At 37.8% G+C, this 26,222-nt stretch overlaps 1 protein-coding gene across 1 annotated transcript in view; it reads left to right on the top strand.

Moving 5' to 3' along the window:
- The window catches only part of ERN2 (endoplasmic reticulum to nucleus signaling 2), an 886,535-nt gene that overhangs the window by 536,702 nt on the left and 323,611 nt on the right, over positions 1 to 26,222 (top strand). The window contains exon 10 of the mRNA XM_044089233.1: positions 2,982 to 3,132. Within this exon, the coding sequence (XP_043945168.1) occupies positions 2,982 to 3,132 (151 nt within the window). The remainder of the gene's footprint in view (positions 1 to 2,981; positions 3,133 to 26,222) is intronic.

Here is a 26,222-nt window from a genome sequence, read left to right as displayed (position 1 = left end):
ATTTTTGAAGTGTTATGTAGAGTTCGTTTTACTTCATCTCATTCTATTTTATGTATGCATGGTTGATTCATGCGTTTCACTGCCCATACATTTTTAACTTGAACTTTTAAATCAGCAGTTTTTAAATACAGTTCTTCTTTAAATTTCTGAATGTTTTAAGGTTTGGATTTTTTCCAATCATTTTTGTGGTTAATTGATTAATTCAATGCATTTGTCTATTGGCTGAGCCTCCCTATAAATTTCCTGATGTTAGTACATTTAAATTGTCTGATGAAGCGTATGGTAGCATACGCGAAAGCGCTTACCTTCTGTTTGTTTTAACAATAAAAAGTAAAAATTTGTTACGTGGAGAGTCGGAAGTTTTTTGTTATACATTAACCGATATACCTAAGGACTGATAGTTTGATGTTACTGTTTTTTCATTGCCAGAAGGGGAGAGGGGAATAATTTCATTGGAGCATTTTGTTTATTTATACTGGTTGAGGTTAAGTGAAATTGTAACATTACAAGCTGGAAGTGGTATCATTTATATTTTTACTAAGATGGGAGGTGTTACTTGAAGGAGCTGTTTTGGTACTTAAGAGTTTGTTGAAAGGGATGGGGGGATTGGATTTGGGAATAAGGTCATCATGGACTTTGCATACTGAAGACCAGGGGGAAGGCATGACCCTTTCCAGAACATGCTTTGAGATGCTTTTCCAAATAAAATAATAATATTATAATAATAATAATAGTAATGATAGCAATACTGTGAGTATTTTGTGTGCACATTAATTTAGTTAAATGCAAACCATAAATTATATATCTAAAAAACAAAAACAACTTCCACAAAACAATGTTTTAAGTAACTATGTAAAAAACCAAAAACGCCGCACAGAATGCCACCATTTTAATGAAGTGTAAGTGCTTGTGTTCTAAAACATACAGAACTTCTTCAGAAACCGTTGTAAAGCTGGTTTACTCCATTTAAAAGGCCTCAAGGGAGCGAAACTACATTCTTAATGAGAATTCTTAAAGAGACATACCACAAAAAGGACAAAAAGCATGCATAAATACAAATAGATAAAAATACATTCAAATAACAGCCTTCAATATGAAATTGTAAAAACCATACCAGGTTTAGTAAAAATTGTTATTAAAAAGTTCACTTGAGGAAAAATACCAAAGAAATTAAACAAGTATACATACTGCATCCAGAGTAGAAAATCAAGTAATAGCAGCCTTACCTTTTAGAATGGGTTTAATGCTAACAAAATTATTAATATCTGAAACAACTGTTGCATTAAGTAATAACTGACAAAAAAACTCATGTTGTTCTAATCAAAGTTTTATTTATTTTTATTTATTTATTTATTTATTTATTTTACATTTGTTGACCGGGATAGTCCGACTGGATGCATGTCCATTTTCAGCGGAGGCCCGGGGAGAAAAGCTCCAAGGGTAAGCAGATACAGCATTACATAATACCAGCATTACATATTACAAACAGATTATTTACAGAGATTACATAAGTAAGCAAGTTAAACAAGTTCCACAGGTTAAAGTTAGTCCTGAGCACAAGTCAGGATTAAATTAAATTACACAGTAAACTGGTTAACAGATTTTTACACATTCGAGTTATCCAGGCTTGATACATTGACATAGACAGTGTTCCCCGTCTCCACCCCTAATAGCCACTGGAACTTTTTCCAAAATTGTAAAAACAAAATTCCTAAAATCTTTGCATACTCTAGAATGCTTAAAATGAGAATTTGTAGTTTGTGCTTTTTTCATAGCATATAAGTGTTGACAGACTCTGGTTTTAAGAGGGCCAATGGTTTTGCCTACATAAAATGTAGGGCAAAGTACTCCCTTATCTTAGCTCCCAGATTGAAATTGATAAAGATGTCTTCCAAAATCATATTGATGTCATGGTAGGCTATATTTAGCTCATTTTGTGATGCCAAAAATGTGGGAATGAAAAGTTGTGGGGCCTGCAAGCAATGCAGATTGACCTTACAAGGCTCCCACTGTTCAGTCACAAGATACCCAAAGCTGATTACGGTTAATGGGAACTATAATTGTGAAAATGAAGGGGGTTGTTTATATTGCCTTCTGCTCATCCTGCTCTGCATTTTATGCAGGCAAAACCATTGACCCTCTTAAAAGCAGAATCTATGGACACTTTTCCAGTACAACAAACTGGGCTTCCACTCAAAAAAACAGAACATGTTTTACCTCTTGCAAGTCATGATACAGCCTGCTTTTTAAGGGTTTATCCACAGTAATGCTTTGTACCTTTATCATGGATAAGGAACTATACTACAGTGGTGATTCCTACAGTGAACATAATATAGTTTGAGTAATTCACTACAGCAGTAGGCACTCAAGTTGAGGGATGACTACTGCAGTACAGATCCCCTCTTCCAACTCCCAGTCTATGCTGCCTCTCCTACGCATGAACATTCCAGTGACTGGAGGCTATAGGTATGCGATAATGTCCAAATTGATTTTGTAACCATCCAGACTTCTTTCCATGTGTCTAACCTAGATAGGATAAGAGACATTTTGCCAGTACTGCATTAACTATGTAAAGGAGGGAGCATGAGTTTGGGGAAAAATGAAGACCAGGGGCCAGCTGTGGCCCTTGCTAGAGCATACTTCCAGATGCTTTTCCAAAAAAAATGAATAATGGGACAAGCAGCTTCTCATTTTAATGTGTACATTAGATTCACATCTGGAGGAGAGTAGTAATTCAGCTCAAAGGGAATAACCACATAATTTCTGGAAGTCAGACAGGAAGGCCAGATGTCTGCCTTTAGTTCATTCCCACAAATAAGGAATTATGCAGCAGCTGTCTTCCCTCTTATCGAGTTGCTATTGTTATGGTGAGTTAATCATGCAACTGTACTTTTTTACCATTCTTCCTGAATCCTTTTGAGTAAAGGACTGTACTGTGTAGATGAAAGGTAATGATTATAGTCTTTTGTTTCCACTTTTAGCCACAAGGAATAACTCTTGCTCGTATTGAAGGCCCAATGACTGATGGTGTCACTTTAAGAGAAGGAAGTGGCTGCCAGATTACTCCAACCACTGAAGTCAAATATCCTCAAGGCAGCACCAGCCCCATCCAGAACCAGTGGCTACTCATAGGTATGTGCACAGATAAAATGAAATTATTTTTAACATTGTAAACAGAAAGACATAATTGATTAAAGCTGTTCTCTCAGAACTCATTTTGCAACAGTTTCTTGTTATTTTTTCCTCTGTCCTCATTTCACATCTTAGCCCACCTATCCTCTCTTTAACAGTGTTCGTCCTGTATGGTGCTGTACCTTGAGTATGACTTGGTAAACTAGCAGATGCAAGCTTTCCCTCCCCATTGTACTTTCTGGATAGTCAGTTTCTAAACATTCTTTAATGTAAAGCTGCCTTTTTGTATTTTTTCCTACGTGTTACCTCTGGTACTGTCTACTTGTCAGGAAGCATTCCTAAGACATAGTATTGTCCATGTGTGGGGCTTTGTGGCTTTAAAATAATTTGATTTTTTTTGTGCCTTTAGTGGAGTTTTGCAAAAGTATCTAAGCTTATCTGTTATGAAAATTCTTATTTCTCCCTGTTATAAAAAAGTTGTCTTTTTGTCATGATCTTTTCTGTCTACTATTTACCTTTGATACAGTGTCGTCTTTCCCCTTGTCAGGTTGAAAGACCATCTTGTCACTTCATTGTTCTCTGTGGTATGCTTTTCATATCCTCCTGAGTGCCATTTAGTAATCCCACTTCCTCCTTCCATTCAGAAAGATCGTAATAATTCTGAATTTTCCCTGGCTGTGTTAGAGCACCTGTTAATACTTCTCTCACACACTGTACTTGCCAGTACATTTGCCTACCTTTATTACAGCTGTTTAGCTTTATCAGGAAAGCTTGCCTTCAGTGCCACAGATTATTTATTTTGTTGAAATAAGGTTACATTCTCGGGGGGGGGGGCACTCAGCACTCAGTTCACCTGCCCTACCTCCATTTCCCACCCACATCTCTGCCTGTAGATTTAAACAACCACAACTTCACCCTCACAACCACAACCAATCACAACTCATAATCCAGACCGATTAGGAGCTGACATGGTATAATTCACACTCTTTTGCTACCCTACCAAACAAATCAACGTATCCTTACTTACATCTCAAGCATTTTAATCCAGTATACCCTTCTAGTAGTTTTGCATAATCTATTTAAAATTACATTACCTAACAGTCTTCTAGTCACTCTCTTCTATTTTCTAGCCTGTCTCACCAACTGTCAAACTTCCCCAATATAGAAATATGCCCCACTCACATATGCACATCTACCCAACAAGCCCAAACTCAACTCTCCCTTACATGTCCAACACTCTATCACTCATCCATCATAGATCTATTCAGCTGTAAATATATAAAACAAAACTATCTAACCAACAATGCACCAATGTACTAAAGCAAAAACCTGTTTGGTTATACACTTTCCTACACAAAAGAACCACCCAATCAATGGAGACATTCCCCTAAACCCTGGCCCCTTCCAACAGGAATTCTACCCTGACCAAACCACAGCTAATGCCCACACTACTAACACACATTTATCCTAAAAGCATAACCTCCACTTGCTAAATGTGAACCTGAGAAGCATGTATAATAAAATCCATGACATCCATGCCTATCTCACTGTCTACTCTCATAATATAGTCATTGCCACAAAAACATGGCTAAAACCAGAGATAACCATTAATGACATCACCCCTCCAGGATTTAATGTAATCTGCATTGATAGAGTAAACAAGTGAGCAGGAGATATTGCAATTCTCTATAAAAACTCCTTGAGTATAACCCTACTTAAACAAGATATCCCAGAATTTAACAATGCCGAGATCATTTTAGCAACACTAAACATTAATAATAGAAAAACAATCTGTATCTCAGCTTTAGACATCCCACTAGGTAACAGTATCAGTACTGTACTGCTAAAAATTTCCTTCACTTGGATATCTCATAATGTCTAATAGGAAACCCTCATCCTAGGAGACTTAAACATAGACTGGCAGCGTATAAACAGTATTGCCCCAACCGGATCCATAAATTTATATAGCTCTACTCAATTAATTTCATCCCATACTAGAATAGACAAAAATTCTAGCAGGCAGTCAACCTTAGACTAGGTCCTCACCAATAAACCAGACAAAGTAATTGCAGTTGTATGACAACCAGACACCATAAGTGATTACCTGCCAACATATGCTATTAGAAGTTATAATAGTCAGAACAAACAAATTCTATACAACCAAATACAAAATTCAATAAAGCAATAAAGACACTTTCATTAAAACACTGTCTCACTATAATTGGAATGTACTAAAATCTGTGCCCGTAGACTATGCAGTTTCCCACTTCAGTGACATTTTTCTAAAAATCCTTAACAACTTAACCCTCATTCTGCAATAAAATAGTCAAATCTAACCCTGCACCATGGCTAACTTAGGAAACAAGACAACAAATGTTAGAACATGACAAAGCATTGAAAGAAAGCTGTAAACATGCATAAGACTCAACACTCAATACAGGTATTTAGACACCTCAGAAAACCTTAATGAATTTCATATCAAACTAGATAAACAAACCTATGAGTTTCAACACAAACATAAAAACCCTAAACTTTTCTAGTCATCCCTAAATAGCTTAATACACCCCGGCCAAACTTCTTCTCCTTCCCTAACAACATGTAACTGCACTGAATCAGTCTTCTCCCAGTTTTGACAACTACTTTATACAGACCATACTATCCTTACTTAACATTTAACCCTGACATTTGTCTATCTGTCCAGTCAACAAATCCAGATCTGTGCTATCATTTCAACATCATCCCATACCCATTCCATACCTACAGTGGATATAAAAAGTTTACACATCCCTGTTAAAATGTAAGGTTTTTGTAATATAAAAAAAATAGACCACAATAAATAATTTCAGAACTTTTCTCAACTTTAATGTGACCTATAACCTGTACAATTCAATTAAAAAATTGTTAGGGGAAAAATATAAAAAATAAAAAACTTACAGTAAGCTGGTTGCATAAGTGTGCACACCTTTAAACTAATACTTTGCTGAAGTACCTTTTGATTTAATTACAGCATTCAGTCTTCTTGGGTAGGAGTCTTATCAGCATGGCACATCTTGACTTGGCAATATTTGCCCAGTCTTCCTTGCAAAAGGGTTCCAAATCTGTCAGATTGTAAGGGCATCTCTTGTGCACAGCACCTCTTCAGGTCACCACACAGATTTTTTATTGGATTTAGGTCTGGGCCCTAGCTGGGCCATTCCAAAACTTTCATTTTCTTCTGGTGAAGCCATTCTTTTGTTGATTTGGATGTATGCTTGGGGTCATTGCCATGTTGAAAAGTGACATTCCTCTTCATCTTCAGCTTTCTAGCAGATGCCTGAAGATTTTGAGCCAAAGGTATTTGGAACTGTTCATAATTCCTTCCCCCTTTACTACAGCCCCAGTTCCAGCTGAAGAAAAGCAACCCCAAAGCATGATACTGCCACCATCATGCTTCACCGTGGGGATGGTGTTCTTTTGGTGATGTGTTGTTTTTGCTCCAAACGTACCTTTTGGAATTGTGGCCAAAGAGTTCAACCTTGGTCTCAACAGACCATAACACATTTTCCCACATGCTTTTGGGAAGCTTGATGTATTATTTTGCAAATTTTAGCTGGGCCTGGATGTTTTTCTGTATAAGAAAAGGCTTCCGTCTTGCAACCCTACCCCATAGCCCAGACATATGGAGAATACAGGAGATTGTTGTCACATGTAGTACACAAACAGTACTTGCCAGAAATTCCTGCAGCTCCTTCAGTGTTGCTGTAGGTCTCTTGGCAGCCTCTCTGACCAGTTTTCTTCTCGTCTTTTCATCAATTTTGGAGGGATGTCCAGTTCTTTGAAACGTCACTGTTGTCCCATATTTTCTCCACTTTTTGATAATGGTCTTCAATGTGTTTCATGGCATATCCAATGCTGTAGAAATTTTTTTGTACCCTTCTCCTGACTGATACCTTTCAGCAATGAGATCCGTTTGATGCTTTGTAAGCTCTCTGTGAACCATGGCTTTTGCTGTAGCAGGCAAATGAGTAAATGTCAGCAAAATCCTACTAAGACAGCTGAACTTTATTTGGGGTTAATCAGAGTCCATTTAATTGATGGTAGGTGTGTACCCAAGAAGACAATGTTGTAATTAAATCAAAAGGTGATTCAACAAAGTATTAGTTTAAGAGTATGCACACTTACTCATTTAGCTTATTGTACGATTTTTTATTTTTTTATATTTTTTACCCTAACAGATTTGTTTGTTTTTTAATGGAATTGTACAGGTTTTAGGTCACATTAAAGGTGGGAAAAGTTTTGAAATGATTTATTGTGGTCTCATTTTTTTATATCATAAAAACCTGGCATTTTAACAGGGATGTGTACACTTGTTATATCCACTGTACCTCTACTATAAAAAGCTACTTAAATTGAAACCCACCACCCTAGATGTTGACAAACTCCTATCAAAAAATCTAAAATATAGCTGCTGATGTCATTGTTTCCCCATTTCTATACTGGTAAGTAGGTGTATATCTGAAAAATATGTTTCTGCCATCTGGAAACATTCCTGTATTATTCCATTGCACAAAGGAGGTACATCAACTGACTTTAACAAGAATAGACCCATAGCTATCCTCTCTTCACTTTCAAAAATCATTGAAAAGTGTATCCGCACACAACTTATACAATACCTCAGCTCCAGTAACTTTCCAAAACATAGCATGGCTTAATACCCCATCAGAGTACAACCGCTGTCTTGCTGCATTTTCCTACTACTATAAATCAACTTTGATATAATGGCAGACTTGCATCAACAATGTTTTTAAACTTATCTAAAGCATTCAACACAGTATCACATCAGCATTTACTGTCTGAACTTGCTTCCATAAGACTTTCTCAGTACTCCCTTGCATGGTTCCTTAGTTATCTGTCTGAAAGAAAGCAAGTAGTCAATGGCACCAAAATTATTCCCCATTTCATCTTGTCACCACAGGACATTTATATGATTCAACCCAGAGATAAAGCATGTTTTTTTCTTTATTTAATTGCAGTGAGATGTGAGTCCTTGGTTTGTTAGCTTCCAGAAACCATCTCCTTTTTTTCTTTGTCACTAAATGGACCTGATTGTCACTAAATGAAGGCTACTTTGTGCATTTTGACTTTTTCCAAACCAAGCAAGCAATGTAAATTGCAGGGCTTTAAGTAAATCTGTAGCCCTTAGACAATTGCTAGACTATCCGACATACTCTCACTGAGAAGTCATATTTCTCCGTTCAGTGTAGGAGCTCTTGTTCATTTGTTGCTGAACTCTTGTCACTTCAAAGAAATTATAAGACTTGCAGTATTTATTTATTTTGTATCCAGACTATCCTTACCTTCTTTACAGTTACAGGGATGCAAGCAGCACTTCACTGATCAAAAATGAGAGCACATACCAGTTTGTTTATGCAGTGCTGCAGCATAATTTAACTTATCCCTGTTCTTCACATAAATTCAAATCTTTTCACATAAAAGTTTATTCAAAGCTATTGGAAAAGAGTTTCATTCACTTTTGCGGTTAATGGGTGACTTATTTTCAGGATGTAAAATTTTGGATGGTAACCAACACTAAGACCTGTGGAGAATATTATGTCTAGCTCAGGTAATATAGGCTGAGTTAGACTCCCTTCTGAAAGAGCATGAGATGTGAACAGCCAGAAAATGTGGATGGCACCTGCATGATCTACAGCATGGAAGTACTTGGGGAAGCGTATTGTCTGTGTGACCTTTGGTGGAGAGCAGGACCTTAACTGGTCATCCACTTAGATTGGGGGGGGGCAATATCTCTGATGCCGTTGCACTAGTTACTGTCCCAGAAGAGGATTTTTCTGGCAATGGTAAGAATAATGAGAATGGATCCCTCACTCCCCAGGGCCACAAAATGAGCTACCATTGAGGTCAACTTCCTGAGGAGTTGGGGGCCCACCATGATGGGTCATGTTTGGGGCATTCTGAAGAAGCATTCAGGGGACCCAACGGGTAAGCAGCATGAAAACTGCAAAAACAACCGGAGGCTGTACGGCACCAACAGGGAACAAATTAAAAGTAAATAAATAACTTTAAAGGAGAAGAGAGATTGCTGACATTTGCAGTTTAAGGAAAGACAATTTTTTGATAGTTGATGCTAGATGGTTATCTTTTACACAGACATTATGCACTACGTCCTTGCATGTATTTGTTTTGCTCCTTATAGTTTGATTCTTACGTGGGAGATCAGGTGAACGATATGAATAGATATGTTAGTTAATAATAATAAATGCAGATGAGTTAAGAGAATATAAATTACAAGACAATGATATGAGCCAAAGTAAAACTGTTGCCGTTACTTACGTATTATCGCAACCAGATTTTTCACGGCAATAACGTCCGTTTCTCGATCATGACATGTGCTTGTTAATGTTTTGCAGAAGTTATCTACTGTGGTTTCTTTCACACTGCAGGCTGGTTTTGGGAGTGTGATCCAAGAAATGTAAAAAAAAAAAAAAAACTACTGTACTTGTCTCTGTATGCACTTTACTACCAGCATGTTGCTTTTTGCAAGTCCGCCCGCTGAACGTTCCTTTTTTTTCGTGGCAGCAAATGTTGTCAAGTAACGGTAATAATTTGGGCTGTATTCTTCCTTAACTGCTGTTGTCAGATGAAAGACAGAAGATCTGAGGGTATAACTGGGATGATTTCCATATCAGTGTTTTCATTTAGATTGCATGTATATTTTAATGAAATCGTAGTTCTCAAACCCTTGTAGCATCCTAGTTCTGCACAAATAAATATGAATGTATACTGTCTGTGCTGATGTTATTGTTTTACACACACAGCTCTGTGTACTGAGGGAAACATTTTCAGAACACCTACTTCCCCTTTTTGTATATGTCACTGTGAGGGTTATGGTCAGTGACTTTCAAGGGAAACCAGAAGCCTTTGTACTGCCATTGTTCTTTTCAAAATTAACTTGTGCGAAGTGACTATTAAGCTTCTCAGTGTACTATACGGCATGCTCATGTTCCATTGCAATACAGTGGCAGTAAGCCAAGATATAAAGAAGCATACCTAAGCAGTAATAGTCTTTTTTTCTGACATTTAATTGATAACAGTCCAGAAAAGAAGACGTAGTGGTAAAAAAAACACACAAAACAACTTTCTCACAATGTTTACAAAGATATTTCAGGATCGGACAGCAGCCGCTATTGCTGTGAAAAATCTAGTTGCGATAATACATAAGTACCCTGTTGCCACATAGTAGTGCAAAACATTTTACTCATTTATCTTGTAACTAATTAGCAGTAAAATTGCTGTTAAAATTACAGTCATTTCAGTAAACATATGTATCATGTAGCTCTACCTGACATACACACACACACAAATACACTCACACACTAAAAGTCAAACTCACACGTGAGTAGTGGGAAAGAATGCAACAAAGTTCTTCATTCCTTACAGTGAAGGTAGATTGACTAAAGGTCTGGGTGTTAGCCCTGGAGGACAGCTGAGTATTCTCATAGTCTTGATCAAGGATATTTGGAGTAGCTGTTAATTTTTTGAATGAGAAGAATAGATTGAGTAGATATAAAGAGAAAGTAATTGGTATGATAAACAGAGAGGAAGTAATTATGCTACACTGCCACACGAGTCAGTGTTGAAAAAGGTGAGCAAATGCACACTGTGATGCTGTCACTATGGAGAATTCAGACACAGCTTAATGAGTTCCGCCCCATACACAGGTGGTTGGATGCAGGCATGTATAAATGACAGCAATACAAACTCTACTACAGCTTATCAAAAGATTCCCATCAGTTTTCCCCAGCTGACAGCAAACTATTTGATTTTGCTATCCGTTAGTCTTCTTTCACTGAATGGACAATCGCATAACCAGTCGTGCATGCTGCCACTAGAATTTTTTCTTTACATGGCACTAATCCCACTACTGGTGGTTGATGTGGGTACCAGTGTTGCAGTGGGAACACCTTCTGCTCTTACCTGTGATATATATTTACTCTTACACCCACATCTCCTGAGAGCTACTATCACCAGCTCAGGATTACCAAGCACAATCCATCAGGCCTGTGGCCATTGTAAACATGCAGTCCTGTGCTTGCATGGGAGCAGTTGGCTGACTCCTGCCAGGATGGGCAAGCTTGTGTAAATTGTTCACATCACACCACACTACTGTTAAGCATTTGTAGTATTTATAAAGTATCCAACATCCATGATACTAGATATAAACAGACCACTGTAGAGGCTGCATAATGTGTGAACCAGGGGAATCACACCCAGTGCTGTTCAGCCTCAGAAATGGTACATATACAGTGCTACAGCTGACCAACTGGGATGTTGAGGAGTAGTCATCATCAAATCTTATAGTAGTGAATTATGTCTGGTTCAGTGGATTTCCACTGATAATTTGTCCATTGGTGGGAGTAATGCTAGTGGACAGACATAAGTCCACATGTTGTGGCTTTAGTTATATAAGTTTAGAGGCGTGTCATAGTGGTGCTGTTAGTAGACTTTCTTGAACCCTACCTCCTTAGGGTGGGTTATACTGTATTGCACTTATGCTGTATGTGGCAAACTATTGTTTCTTTGTGTCAGATCTATCCATATATTGCTTGATAAATCCGTCTTCAGTCAAGTGATCTAAAGTCAGGTACTGCTAAAGGCTGCAGGGAGGGACAGCTTTTCTGTGGACATTCTGTGTGGTTTGTTCTTATTCAGCTCCTGGCTCCAAACAAGCCATAAATACTTAATACTAGTCATCAACAATACTGGAGACTGTGAGGTCTGATTAGGTGGATTTCTATGAATATGTAAGAAATATTTTTGATGGTATATCCAGTCGTGTAGTGCAGAAGTGTGAAACTTTGGCTGTGCCCCAGATGGCCCTGGATCAATTAGTGACCTAAACTGGCGGTGCTAGCAGAAGAGTGTGAGAATGAGTGTTCAACATCACTTTGCCCATCCTGGTGGTAGAAAATGGTCTACTGCAATGCTGATGCCTACTGGAGGACAGATGTATAGCATGTAGCATATAGGCCAGGAATGTGCAGCGTTCATAGGTTGGTACTAGGCTATCAGCCCTAGGGCCTATACAAGCCTAGCCATAACAATTCCCTGGCTATTTCTTCCTACACTATTTACTTCCCTGGATCCCTGTCTAGCAGGGCGACTGACGTGATCCCCGGGGTGAATTTCCTTTCTCCCATCCAATCGTCAAGGTTCCTTTTGAAGAGGGCCAAAGAGGCACTCTGCTTGACATGTATGGGCAATCTATTCCAGAGTCTGGGGAGTCTCTGGATCAGGAACCTATCCCTTCAGCATGTTTTGTTTATTGTGATGACAAGGTTTAGATCCCTGGAGCGTGTGGCTCTGAGGGATTGGGATTTCTTTAAGTGTAGCATGTCCAACAGCTCTGGGTTTGAAATGGCATTGTATGTTAAGCAGGGATCGCCTCTGAGTAGACGATATGCGACAGAGTATAGCTGGAGTTTTTTAAGGTGGTCAGCATAGGGCATCTGCTTTAGGCCTGTGATTCTTTTAGTGAGATATTTCTGCGGCCTTTCCAGTTGTTGCAGATGTCTTGAGAGGTACATACCAAACGGGGATGTTGTATTCTATAATGGGTCTAATGAGGGATGAGTACAGTGGGACAATGACCTCCTTTTTTCTGGATGAAGAGCCCATAGTGATGAGGTGTGCCACATAGAAGGATTTCCTGACTGTTGTGGCGATGTAGTTATCGAAGGTGAGACTACTGTCCACCTGTGTCCCTAAGTCTCTTATCACACTTTCGGTGTTTAGTGTACTGCCACCTATATTGTAATTCACGGATGCATGTTTTTTCCCAAAGGGGATATCTATACATTTCTTGGCATTGAGCTTAAGCCCATGGCTCTGGTACCAAGCATCTGTTTCTGTAAGGCCCTTTTGTAGAGTATCCACATCATTTGGGGATTCAGTTATGGCTCCCAGTTTGCAGTCATCTGCGAACTTTGTTAGTCGGAGTCCCTTAGTGTTGGCCTGTACTTCAGAGAAGTAGATGCCAAACAAGAGCAGGCCCAGGACTGAACCCTGAGGTACTCCACTTGTCACTTGTCTGGAGTTGGATTTGGAGTCGGCTACTTTTACAGTGTGGGTTCTGTCAGTAAGCCAGTTAGCAACCCATTGGGTGACGTAGAGATTAATGCCCAGCTTAGTAAGTTTATCTATGATTCCAGAGTGGGGGGTGGTGTCAAAGGCCTTGGGAAGGTCTAGATAGGCTGTGTGGACCACCTTACCCTTGTCCATGGCTCTGGTGACTGATTTGAAGAAGTCAGTCAGGTTCAGGAGACAAGATCAGCCCTTCACGAACCCAAACTGGGTGGGGTCCAGTGTTTGAAGGTTGCCAATGTCTTTGTTTATAAGTTCCATGATAATACACTCCATGGCCTTTCAGATAAGGCTTGTCAGACTGATGGGACAGTAGTTTCCGGGATCCAAGGTAGATCCCCCCCTTGTGGAGTGGGATAACTGTAGCTCTGCGCCACTCAGTGGGCACGAAGCCTGAGGTGAGGCTATGATTAAACATGACACTTAGGTGAGGTGCCAGTTCATATTGTAGTTCATGTAGTACACAGCCCAGGATGTCATCTGGTCCCATGGATGCAGTATTCTTAGCTTTGGAGAGTGTGTTTTTTACCTGTGTGGCCATTATTACCGGAATTTGGCAATCTTCCGGTATTGAGATGGGCCATTTAGGGGGTGAGAGGGGGGTGAAGTTGGCACTGAATCGCTCTGCCAGGATATTGGCAATATCCTTGGGATCAGTATATTTAATGCTATTCTGTTTTAGCTCAGAGCAGATCTGAGCATTGCCATTTAGATTCTTGACATAATTATAGAATGCCTTGTGGTTGTCTTTGGAATCTTTGGCAATTTTATTTTCGTAACTAGCTTTGGTGGATTTTATGAGGGATCTCAGTTTCTTACTGAGGCTGGTAAGGGAATTTTTTGCATCCTGGGATTTTCGTCTTTTCTGCAACAGTTTCTTCCTTTCGTTGTAAAGTTTGTTTATGGCAGGGGACCACCAGATTGGCTTCCTTTTTTTTAGATGAGAGCATCTTGGTTCTATTTGGGATGGCACGATTCATGCATGAGTGGATGTGCTCGTACAGTGCCTTAGTGTAGGATTCAGCAGTTGAACTTTCAGTTCCCGTCTGCATGGGTGTCATGAAGTTTGTCACTTCTGACTTGAGTAGTATGAAGTTGGCTTTGGAGAAGTTTTTTATGGAGGTTTCCTTACTGGGGGGTGGGAGTGGGATGTGGATGTTAAGGGTGATTAGCTTATGGTCAAACCTGACTAATGGGGGGGTGACCATAGGGGTGGAGCATCGATTTCCCATGTTGGTAATGACCAGGTCTAGGATATTGGAGCTCCTGGTGGGACTATGGATTAGTTGATCCAGGGCATTGGAATTTATGAATTCCAAGAACCGTTGGGCAAAGGTGTTGGTACATGAGTAGTTTTCCCAGTTAATGGCAGGGTAGTTAAAATCACCCAGTATTAGGGTGTTTGGTTCTATCTTAATATTTTCCAGTATGTTTAGAAAGGTGTAGTGAGAATCTTGGGGTATGGTGGGGGATCTGTAGCAAGCTACAGTTTGGATTGCAGTCTTTTCTAGTGTTAGTTGCACATGGAGAATTTCAGATGCATTGTGTTGGGCAACTAGCCTGGTGGTGTGAATATCCTTGGTGAATATTGACACTCCTCCACCTTTAGTGTTCTGGTCCTGGTTTGGTGGCCGAAAAGTGTGGTAAGAGTTGTAGCCTGGTATTGCAGGGGTGCTCTCTAGAGCCTTGAACCAGGTCTCAGTTACTGCACAGATATCGATGTTCTCCATTTTTAGGAGTGCCTCGACAGAGTGCATTTTGAGGTTTAGACTTCTAGCATTGAGTAGCATTACCTTTAGATTTTGCATGCTTGTACCTGTTACGGTGGTGGTTTTGTCCTTTGAACTTTGCCTACAAAAGGCACTATAGGGGTGGCAAGAGCCTTAGCCAGTAACCTGAATCCCAGGGGCGACAGGTGCAGACCATCTCTGGCAAAGCATTGTGGTCTGTTAAAGTGTCTGGCACTGTTATGCTGTATCCCTGAAGTAAAGTGCATAATCCACCACTTAATTGATAGAGGCCAGACAGGTTTTGTAGGTAAATGGACAAGTACAGACCTTGTTATTGTTCTTACAGACATTTCCCGATTTATTCTCATATTAAGTCTCCATGCTAATGGTACCAATAGAATTTAAAATATTGCTCTGGCATGCTGGAATCAGCTACCAACTGATGCTTGTGATCATTTAAATTGGAAGGTTTTAGAGTAAGCCAAAATAACTTTTTCCTGAAAATGAATGCAAGTGTCTGAGAGATCATGGACAACTGCTATTTCGTCTACCCAAACTGCGTATTGCATCTTACTTAATGGTACTTTTCCATTATCGGGGCAATGGGTATAATGAGCAGTTGCAATGTTAGCATGTGGAAATGATCACACCACTGGCGCTGATGTACCTTTTAATTAATATAATGCAGCATTATTTACCATGGATATTAGAAAAAATCTTAACACTAAAGTGTGAGAGACCCTTTCGATGTGGAACAGTGAGGAGCACGCACTTTTTAAGACTCAAAGTGAGGTATGTTTAAGCCACATGCATTACACAAGAAGTAGATAACTTCATTGTCAGAGAAAGGGCGCAGATCCTAGTACCAAAGCCTAGGGGTGACGCAAGTCTCATATCCCGCTTTCAGGGATACATTTGGCAGTTTTTTTATCTCACTGTTGCTGATTAACCTAGCCCAGCAAGCAAAGTGACTAGAGGCAAAAGGGAAGTTGTCTGCCTTAATGTTTCTTATTTTGGCCATTTAGTGACAGTGGTGAAAGAATGGCCTCACGACTTTTAACCAGCAGACTAAAACTAAGCTTATCTATCTATTCTTTAACTGCCTGCCACACACTTGTAACTTGTATTATAAACTGACACATAATGTAAGTACTGCATGCTTGTGTTTTCCGAAAGTTTAGGAAGTTTCAAATATCCGGAAGTTGCTATCTTATGCTGTGTATGCGAAAACTTCACCCCTGCGTTTAAATTCCAGGGCCCAGAGTTTTACAAGTGCCATTTAGGCATAATGAAATAAAGTGGCAGGAAGGGAAGGATTTTGTTTTTGTGTGAGGATACTTGCAAATCGTGTTTAGTTTACTGCACTTACATTAGCAATTAAGAGAAACCAGACTGGTGTGGTTTGTTAAGGCGATGATTTTGTATATACATCAGTGCCAGTGGTGTGATAATTTCCACCACGTGCTAACATTGCAACTGCTCATTATATCTGTTGCCCCGATAACAGAAAAGTACCTATTTAACTCTGACATATTGCTTTGTCTTATGATTCTGTTTAGCATTCTACAGAAGTAAATTCCGAATTGTATCTGTTTATTTTCAAATGCATTTGAAACCCTATTATGCAAAATAATGTCTACATTTTATTTGTGAATTATTGCATGTACTGTCAACCATATTGTGTTATTGTTGTTGTGTTCCATTTGAAGCCTGGGTTGTATCTGAAAAGAGTCTAATCACCAGTCCATCTCCCCAGTTAACAAGACTGTCAAAATAAGTCTTCAATATTGTTCAGTGGTCTTTCCTCCTGGAAAGTTTTGATAATGGTGTAAATTCGATGAGGAATGCATAACTGGAGTTAAGGCCACATATGGCCATCCTGTTGTTTCTGTTTGCAGAAAACATTTGGTTTATGTCCCGTTTTCATTAAAAAGAGGTATTAGGCAATAATGACCTTTACCCCTTTTATTGCTCCTGAAGATTGTCAACATCCTGACCTGAACAGTAAGAAACTTTCTTTTTCTAATGGGCGTGGAATTAAAGGGCAGTGAAGCAATAATGAAGTAGTTTGCAGATGAATGCACTATTTTGACATCAGACCATTAGAAATCTGTACCTGGTATTGAAAACATGTGCCCTGCTTTTTAATGTAGTGACATATCCTAACATATTGAAGTCACTTTTTGTGATCCCAGATTCCATGGTATGCAGGTTCTGAAACTGTATTTCATTATTCAGCTACACTGTAAGATTGCAGTTGTATATGCAAGTTTTTAGCCTTTCAGTATGTTTCGCTTTTCCCTATGGCTGTACGACTCTGGAGTTAATACAGATAAGTAAGAGGGCATGAGGACTTGTTTCCCTGCAAAATATATTTTGTATATACTCTTTTTTCATTATGATCTATTTCAAGATAGCATCTATTTATATCATAGAGAGACATGGTGCTATTAAGCAACCCTGCCTTTCTCCCTTTTTAATATCCAGATAATGTGTATACTGTCCTGTCTGGGACATTCTTACTCTGGTTTAATTTCTGTTGTATAATTCTTTAATCACTGCTATTACATTTGATGAAAAAAAGCATTTCTTTCATTATTCCCCATAGTTTTTTTCTATTTCTGTCACAAGCACAGTTTCTAAGTCTATAAATGAAGCAAATAACATGTGATTCCTAAGTTCAGCATATTTTTCAACTAAATGTTTTAAAAGATGACACATTTCAGTAACCTAGCTTTGATTTACATAAGCAAACTGGTATTGGAATGAACTTCTTTTATTAATATCTTCTTTAAGCTGTTACATTATGGTAGTAGTAAACATCTTCAGTGAAGAGTGTAGTTATGTTTTAGAATAATAGTTATTCAGATCTGTTTTGCTGCCTTTTTTATAAATAGGGACAGTTGTACTCTCTCTGCATGATCTTGGAAAGTCCATGTTTTCTGTATACATCTCTCGTTTCATACCCTGCCAATCTGATGCTTGTCTGTATCACTTTTTTGTAATTACATCAGGGCTATGACCTTTTTATTTTTCAATTTGGATATAATATTCCATGTTTTCATTACTACTAATTTATTTCTCAGTACTACATACCCTCCTGTTGTAATGTCCATTCTGAATTTCACATCTTCCTTAATCCTGTACTTGTTTGTAATATAATTCATCTATTTCTGTTTATTTGGATCTTTTTTACCAATATTTGCTGACAATAACCTCCAATATGTTCTTGTATCATTGTTTCTTATAGGTAATGACAGTCTCTTTCCCCTTTACCATTCTGTTATTGTCTTTGTTTGCTTGCTTTAATAATTCTTGTAGTGTTATATCTCTTGGCCTAAACCAAACTCTCAATAATGTTCTCAGACTTGTTTTATTTTCCTTACATTGCTTATGAAGCCATAATAAAAAGGTCCTGTTAATGTTATTTATTATCTCTAGATGATTCTTAGACTTTCCTTCAGTTCTACATGAAACTTTTCTATTCTTAAAATTACTTTTCCTTGTCTTAATTTCCATTTCAAAATACATAGACATATGATTATGTTCCATTGTATAATCTACTTATGATAAAACTGATTAATGTAAATCTGTCACTAAATAATCTGTTATTGGTTTAACCTGACTTTATATAAATGTATATGTTCCATTTTGTCTTGTTTCTCCATTAAGTGTTTGTAAATTAAATTTCTCAGTAAATTTCAGTAGATGTTTCCCATTTTATTGGTGTGTGGATCTTTTGGTTATCTGCTCCTCTCCATTTACATAAATCATATTCTTATACAATCCTGTTCTTGCATTAAAATATTATCAGGTCTGCCCGATCACCTTTTGTTTAAAGATTTATTAATGTGCTGTCTGTACTTTCTCATATGTTACATTCAGTCATATCTTATCAGAAGAATATACACTAATCAGATTAATTTCTTTAGCTGTACTTTATAGGTTTATAGTTTATAGGTTAGTACTAGGCTAACTGCCCCTGTGGGCCATTTTAAGCCTAGCCAATTACCCCATGTGAGAATTCAACCCTGCAACTTGTGTCTGTAAGGTGAACACCTTAACCATTATGCCAACCCCCTCCCCTCATGCCAACCCCCTCCCTATCTGAGTAACTGAATAAAACTCTGATTCATAAATAAGTTTTGATTTTAATAATTTAGTTATTTTATAAGCATTATCATTCTTCCTTTAAGTCTACCAATCATTTTCCATCTTTTAGCCTTTATTTCATAGACTTCATACCCAATAATGCTAACATCATTATTTTCTGAAACCCAGGTTTCTTGAAAATGTATAAGTTCAAACTGATTAATAAATTCCATAAAGTCTTTATCCTAATTTTTCCTCCTATACTTTAAGATAGTATTAGTAATGTTCTTTACCTGTGTTGATAAATCAGTTACTTAAATGTGTCTGCTAACCATATTTACACCTGTATCATCAGATTTATTGATGTCTTTCCATATGTTGAATTTTAGCTTCTTGCTGCACAACACAGCTGTTTATATTATTGTTATGGCTCACTCAACCCATTTTATATTATGCAGATGTATATATTTTTGCAGAATTGTCTCAAAAAGAATTTCAAATGATTTTTTAGTTTCCATGATGTTTTTTTCTAATTTTGCTACAGTATAAATCTAGTCTTGGTACATTATAAATCATTACCAAATACACTTCTGGTTTACTTTCTGTACTAAACATCTCCATGTCTTTTATCATCCCCCCCCCGACATACCTGAGTAATCTAGCAATTCTTCACCATTAATCAAATTAGAATTACCATACTCTTGTCTCGTTTTATTATTTTCTTTTGGAACTACTTCGTAAATTCTGCTTCACTTTACCACTGCCTGTTCTAAACTCAGCAGAGTTGTCAAATTTCACTTCTCAACCATATACTGTGAAGGACTGATTACAGTCAACAATGTATATACCTAAATTGCTAGCACTACACTCTCCTTTCTTTTGCTTTGAATTTAAAAAAAAATCTGAAGTTGTGATTATTTTTCTCAATACTAAGTTTATTAGATTTTCCAAACAAACTGATGACTCTGAATATGACATTTAATCTCCATGTCAGTTTTTGAAGGTAACAATTTTGGTAGAATAAATTTTTCATTTACTTCTTGCATCATCCTCTTATAATGCCTTGTCTTCGCACATTTGCTTTTTGTATCTTAATCTTCCCTTTGATAATTCCATTGTTGACTCCCAACTTTTCTTTGTCATTTTAGGAATCTTTTAAGCTATGAGTATCATGTTGCTGTTCATTGATATTGCATCAACAATTTGCTGTATTTTTCCATATAAGTTTATTCTGTCTTATTTAAGATTTTTTTTCCTGCAACTGTTCCTTACAAATCTCTTATCTTTAAATTTCTCATTTATGACCTGGAGATTTCTAATCTCTTTTTTTTTCTGTTTGTTGCTATATTTCCCTTTGCTTTTCTTCCTGTGTCTTTTGCTTTGATATTATCACTTCTTACATCTTTATTTTACTTATCATTTGCCTCTTTATTAGTTTCACCTTCTCCGTTAAGTATCATATACATAGCTTAAAAATCCCTAACTTCATTGCTTTTATTCATTTTGTCTTCTAGCAACTTCATATCTTAACTTGTGTATTAGTCCATAATTAATCATAAGTTCATACATCAGATTCTTTAGCTAATTAATTATCTTTGATATCCATTAACAATTCTTCATATATTTTGTTTTCCCCATTATCTACCAGGTTTCTTTCCTTTAATTTGATATTATGTTTATCTGCTTTTTCCTCATGAAAAGTTGATATTAAATAGTTTATACAGTTTAAATTCCCAGTTTCATTCCATTCAGAATTATATGTTGTATATTTTAAAGGATCTCTTTGAAATTGTATAGGTATGTCATCACTTTCCTTGCCAATTTTATCACTGTCTGTTTCTCCCTCAGTTCAATTTTCATTATAACTCCCTTTTCCTTTGTTTTTTTCTGACTTATTTTTAAATGATCTTGATAGGTATTTTTAAACTAACCACACATTTCATCTAGAATCTTTTCTTTTAAATGTTCCCTTTTTCCATTAACTTCCTTAAGACAAAAGGAAAGTTCATTTGTGTGTATTTTAACCTGTAGACTTCTTTTTCATGTGTCAAATTACACTCTTCTTTGTCTTTCCTCCATGTTTCTCTGACTTCTGTAACTTACTATTGTTTATTATCTTAAAATTTTCCCTTGAATTAGTTTCTACATTTCATAATGAAAAATCTTGCATAGCCTTGCATTATTTCTCAGAAGTATCAGTAATGTTTCATTTCCCTTTTGTTCTCTTTCCTTACATCCTTCGTTTTTTTGCTTTAACCATTTTATCATAATATAAGTCTTAAACGTATAAAACAATAATGAAAACTAACAATCTTTCTAACACCTGACTACCATTTACTGTACATTAATGCTCAGACTAGAACTTTATCTGTCTCAATAATATTTCAAAGTTAGTACTGACTTCATGTAAGTTGGTCAATTTTTAAAAAAAGAATGATACTTAAAAACTAATGCAAAACACTCCATCAAAAAAATATAAACCTTCAATCAGCTCTTTAAGCTAGCAATGCAATAACTTGTGTATAGAAACAGCAAACTCTGCTGACTTGTCTTATCCAACAATATTAAAATGAATGCATTAATTCAACAGTGTATACAAAAGCACATTTATAACAAACAGCGAAGCAGTTGCCTAGATATTCATATTACATTGGATGAAAGAGAAGCCCTAAGTCACAAGGTCAAATCTGAAAATATTCAAAGAGGATCAACTTTCCTTTGCTCTTAAAATGCTGAAAACCAGTAAAGGCAATTAAAAAAACTCTGGGTCATCAAGTCAAAGCAGGTGTAAAATGTAAAATACAAACATGTTGTTGCTGTTGTATCTTTCGGCTTTTCCCGTTTAGGGGTCGCCACAGCGAAACTCCGGTCCACTAATGATTGGCAGTAGATTTTTACATACCGAGTTGCTAGCCCTGACGCACAACCTTCAACGAAGGTACGCCCATTCATGCATGTCTCCACACACAAGACGCTTTAGCTGAGAATCGAACAGGACAACGTCTTCCTGTGAGGCGACAACGCTATCGCAGCGCCACCACTGCAGTTGAATAATCAACAAACTGGGTGCCATAATCGACTCTCCAGCCGACACAAGCATCCTCCAAAAGGGCCTCATAGAAACAGACAACTGGTGCCAGAGCCATGGCCTCAAGCTAAACGCCAAAAGTGTATAGTCATCCCCTTTGGCAAAAACAAAGTGCCCACAAATTACCACATAGGTGGTAATCCATTAAGTACAGAAGAAGTAATTAGGGACTTGGGGATCCAAGTTGATAGTAATCTCTCATTTGACAACCATGTGGCCAAAGTGGTTAGAAAAACATTTTATATAGCCCACCTAATCATGAAGGGATTCACATCTAGATCAGGGGAGGTCATCGTGCCTCTTTACTCATCCCTCATCAGGCCCATAATTGAGTACAATGCCCCTTTTGGGATGTACCTTACCAGACACCTGCAGCAACTGGAAAGACCCCAAAAGTACCTCACCAAGAGGATCAAAGGGCTCAAACAGATGCCATATGCTGCCCGGTTAAAGAAACTCCAGCTCTACTCAGTGGCTTACCGCCTGCTCAGAGGCGATCTGTGCCTGATGTATAAAGCCATGTCCAACCCGGAATTAATGGACATGCTGCACCTCAGAAAATCCAAATCGCATCGAGCTACGCGCTCGAGAGACTTGAACCTCAGCACTGAAATAAATAGGACATGCTGGAGGGACAGATTCATAACCCAGAGGCTCCCTTCACTCTGGAATAAAATCCCAGTCCAGGTTAGGCAGAGTCCCTCATTGACTCTCTTCAAGAGGAATCTTGATGAGTGGATGGGAGATCATAGGTTTACCCCAGGTATCACTTCTGTGTCACTGTTAGACAGAGGCACAGTATACTAACCTCGAAAAAGGGCATAGCAAAATTAATTTAAAATGGGTGGCGAAAGCCAAACACACTCTGGCTAGGCTTATAAATGCCCTAGGGCAGATAGCCTAGTATGAACCTATGAACATAAATATTAAAGTCTGTATTCATTACCCCACTAAAATGGCCAATGAACTTATAATCAGCACAGCCGAAAAGTGGTCTGAAAGTAGAATTATTATAGGTATTATTATTGTTGCATAGCATAAAGAAAGAATGATAAGTTACAATTTTCATTCCTTGATGTGTTTTTAAATTCATTTTAACATTCTGTATCTGCTTTAGCTAAGGTATTTAAGCCTATATTAGTAATTCCAGTATACAGTTCCACTGCATTTTGCTTATTTAAGAAGATTAACTGTTGGTAATAAACCTGGTTTTTATTATTATGTACTGAGTGTATGTCAGGCTAGTTCTGGACTAATGTTTGCATTAAGGCAGTTCCAGGCCAGTCAGCTCAGAGCTAACAGTCTAAATAGTTTTTCCCTCCTACCTGTTAAGTTGTTAAGTCTACTGTATCTGTTGTTACCCACCCCTTACGATGATTTAACAGTTTAATTCCATCCCTCTCCCCACTTATTGGCGGTTGACAGTGGGCATGTGTCATTTTGCAACGTTTCTCCTGTTAAACTATTAACCAGTCTAAAAGACCTTTGATAAAATTGCTTAATATTGAGTGTATTGATATTGGTTGTACTGATTTTAGTGTTAAATTGGTGAGTTTTTATTGTAATTAGTTTACTGGTCCCTTCTGGTTGCAGAAGAATGCTTCCAGGTTAGTTGTTTTGTATTAAACTTTAAATTCTCAGCAGCAAGTCCACCCAAACATTATCCTAAACAAACCAGACTCCAAGCAGGTATAGTAATTCCTGCCGTCTGTGTCATTCCTGTTGGAATAATGGACCAGCACTTCCTCACAACTTCTGTAGCCAGCCTAATTGAGATAGATCTCTTGAGACAGTGTAAGAATTGTCTCATGCTGTCTAATGATCATCATTTATTCAAGTAGCATAACACAGTGTACAAGAGATGTACATGTATAATATCACTGGAGGCAAAAATCTGTCACACACACAGTAAGCTCAGACTCCAAAATAGTCAGCATTACACCACACATCACAACTCTCCAAGGCCATCACAATGCACATAATCCATCATATGCTGAGGATCTAAAGATTAACTCCCCTAAACCTCAAAGTCCTCTAAAACCCTTTAAAGGCACAAAGCACACTCAGCAAGTTATGCCTACTTCCTCCTATAGCACAAGGAGTCCTAAAGTTACTGATAGTGAGCCTGCAAGGCAGGCATCAACCCAAACAAGCATTCTTGTTATAGGTGACTCCATTGTAAGACATATATATATATATATATATATATATATATATATATATATATATATATATATATATAAATAACTCTTACCAAGCTGAGCAAGGAAGGAGTAACAGTTAGTTGCTTGTCTGGTACCAGGATCCATCAGATCATGCACACACTCAAGTCCTTGAACAACAAGTACCAGTATGACTCTGTCATAGTTCATGCCAGTGTCAATGACTTGAGGTGTACCTCCTTAGACTATGTGAAGAGATACATAATGGAGTTTTCAGACACTGTGTCAAAGGCAGGTATGAGCCTAGCATTGAGCAGTATTTTAAATTCCCTAAGGGTGATGCCAAACTATGAGCAAAAAATAATTGACTTCAATAATTGGAGTAGCTTTTGGTGTCATTCGAAGCGGGTCCAATGTTTGTCAGGCTGGGAATATATGATTTACAAACCATGCTATTTCGCCAAGGATGGCCTACATATGTCTTCTTTAGGGTTTTGATTATTGGCAAAGACATAGTGCTTTTTAAAGACAATGCTACCCTGAAAAACCTACCAAAATAACTAAACAAGCAAAGGAAAATATGAAGGTGTTGGTAGGAACCTAAACAAGAAATTCCACTCCCTACATGCTGTTCTCACCCTGGAGGACATTGAAGCCTGTGTAGTGACTGAGACATGGTTTAAATGTTTAGACCAGCTACTGCACAGGAGGGGAAGAAAGGAGGAGGTGTCTCAGAGTTCAGCCAAAGAGATTCACATCAGGTCTAGTAAAACAGCATGGTACACTAGAGCCACTTTGTGTCCAAATAACCATCAGAAAGGTCCCATACCATATATTAGTTAGCTATATAACTCCCTCGATGATGAAAGAAAGCCACAATTCCCAGCTACAGGAAATAAAATCACTCAGTGTTAAACCAGTACTGTTTTGCTATATGATTTAAACTATCCAAGTATAGACTGGGAAACCTACACCACTACTAGTGCACAAGCACCAGAATTCCTGGACTTTGTCAGTGTAAATGCCCTGGAATATTAGTCATAAGTATCCACTGGGGGAATAATGTCTTAGATCTTGGGGGCATCTTGCATTATTCCTTGTGTATCTTCATCACTTGTTAGGTTTGACCATAAAGCTGTCTCCTCTTGAAATAAAATTGGAACCAGAGATCCCTTCTACCCAAGGTACCTTTAGCAGTTTCTCTAAGACAAACTACCTACTCTTAAATGATACATTGGCAGGCTCCAAATTCTCACCAAACCAAGTTAACTCCACTGAATGTGTGGAAATGTACACCACCACACTGTTTCAGCATGTAAACTGCCGCATAGATACAGCTGTACCTTGTAGATACAAGTGCAGGGAAAATCCTAGAAACAAACCCACATGGCAGAACCATTGTATCAACAAGCTTTACAATAAAAGGAAAAGAATTTTGACCAAAAGTAAGAAGATTAATTTCCAGAATAATAGTGTCCTTATCTCTGAAATAAATAAACTCAGGAGCTAAATAAAATCCACCAAAGCCAAGTTTGAGGCTAAAATAGATACCAAAACCATAGACAATCACAAAATGATGTTAACTACACTGAGGCTGAAGACACAGCCAGCCTTCTGGCTGATAAATTAATCTCTGACTTTACCCTTGTCTTCCCTCCATCTCTCTCTAAAAATGTATTGGAATCTAGCTCACCTTCAACTATCACACAAGACCAAGTTCTAAAAATGCTATCAGAAGTTAAAAATACTGCATTGATGGGTCCTGCCAATATCCCTGAATGCATTTTAAGTAGCATGAAGCACTTTTAAGCCACCCCCCCCCAACAACAGTGTTCAGTCTCAGCCTCCATACAGGTTTTGTACCAGGCAAGTGGAGAA

The sequence above is a fragment of the Protopterus annectens genome, chromosome 12.part0 (assembly GCF_019279795.1).
Source record: "Protopterus annectens isolate FY-2018-M chromosome 12.part0, PAN1.0, whole genome shotgun sequence".
Classification (NCBI taxonomy): Eukaryota; Metazoa; Chordata; order Ceratodontiformes; family Protopteridae; genus Protopterus; species Protopterus annectens.
The sequence above is the reverse complement of the archived record's forward strand: the minus strand, read 5'-3'. Positions and strand labels throughout refer to the sequence as shown.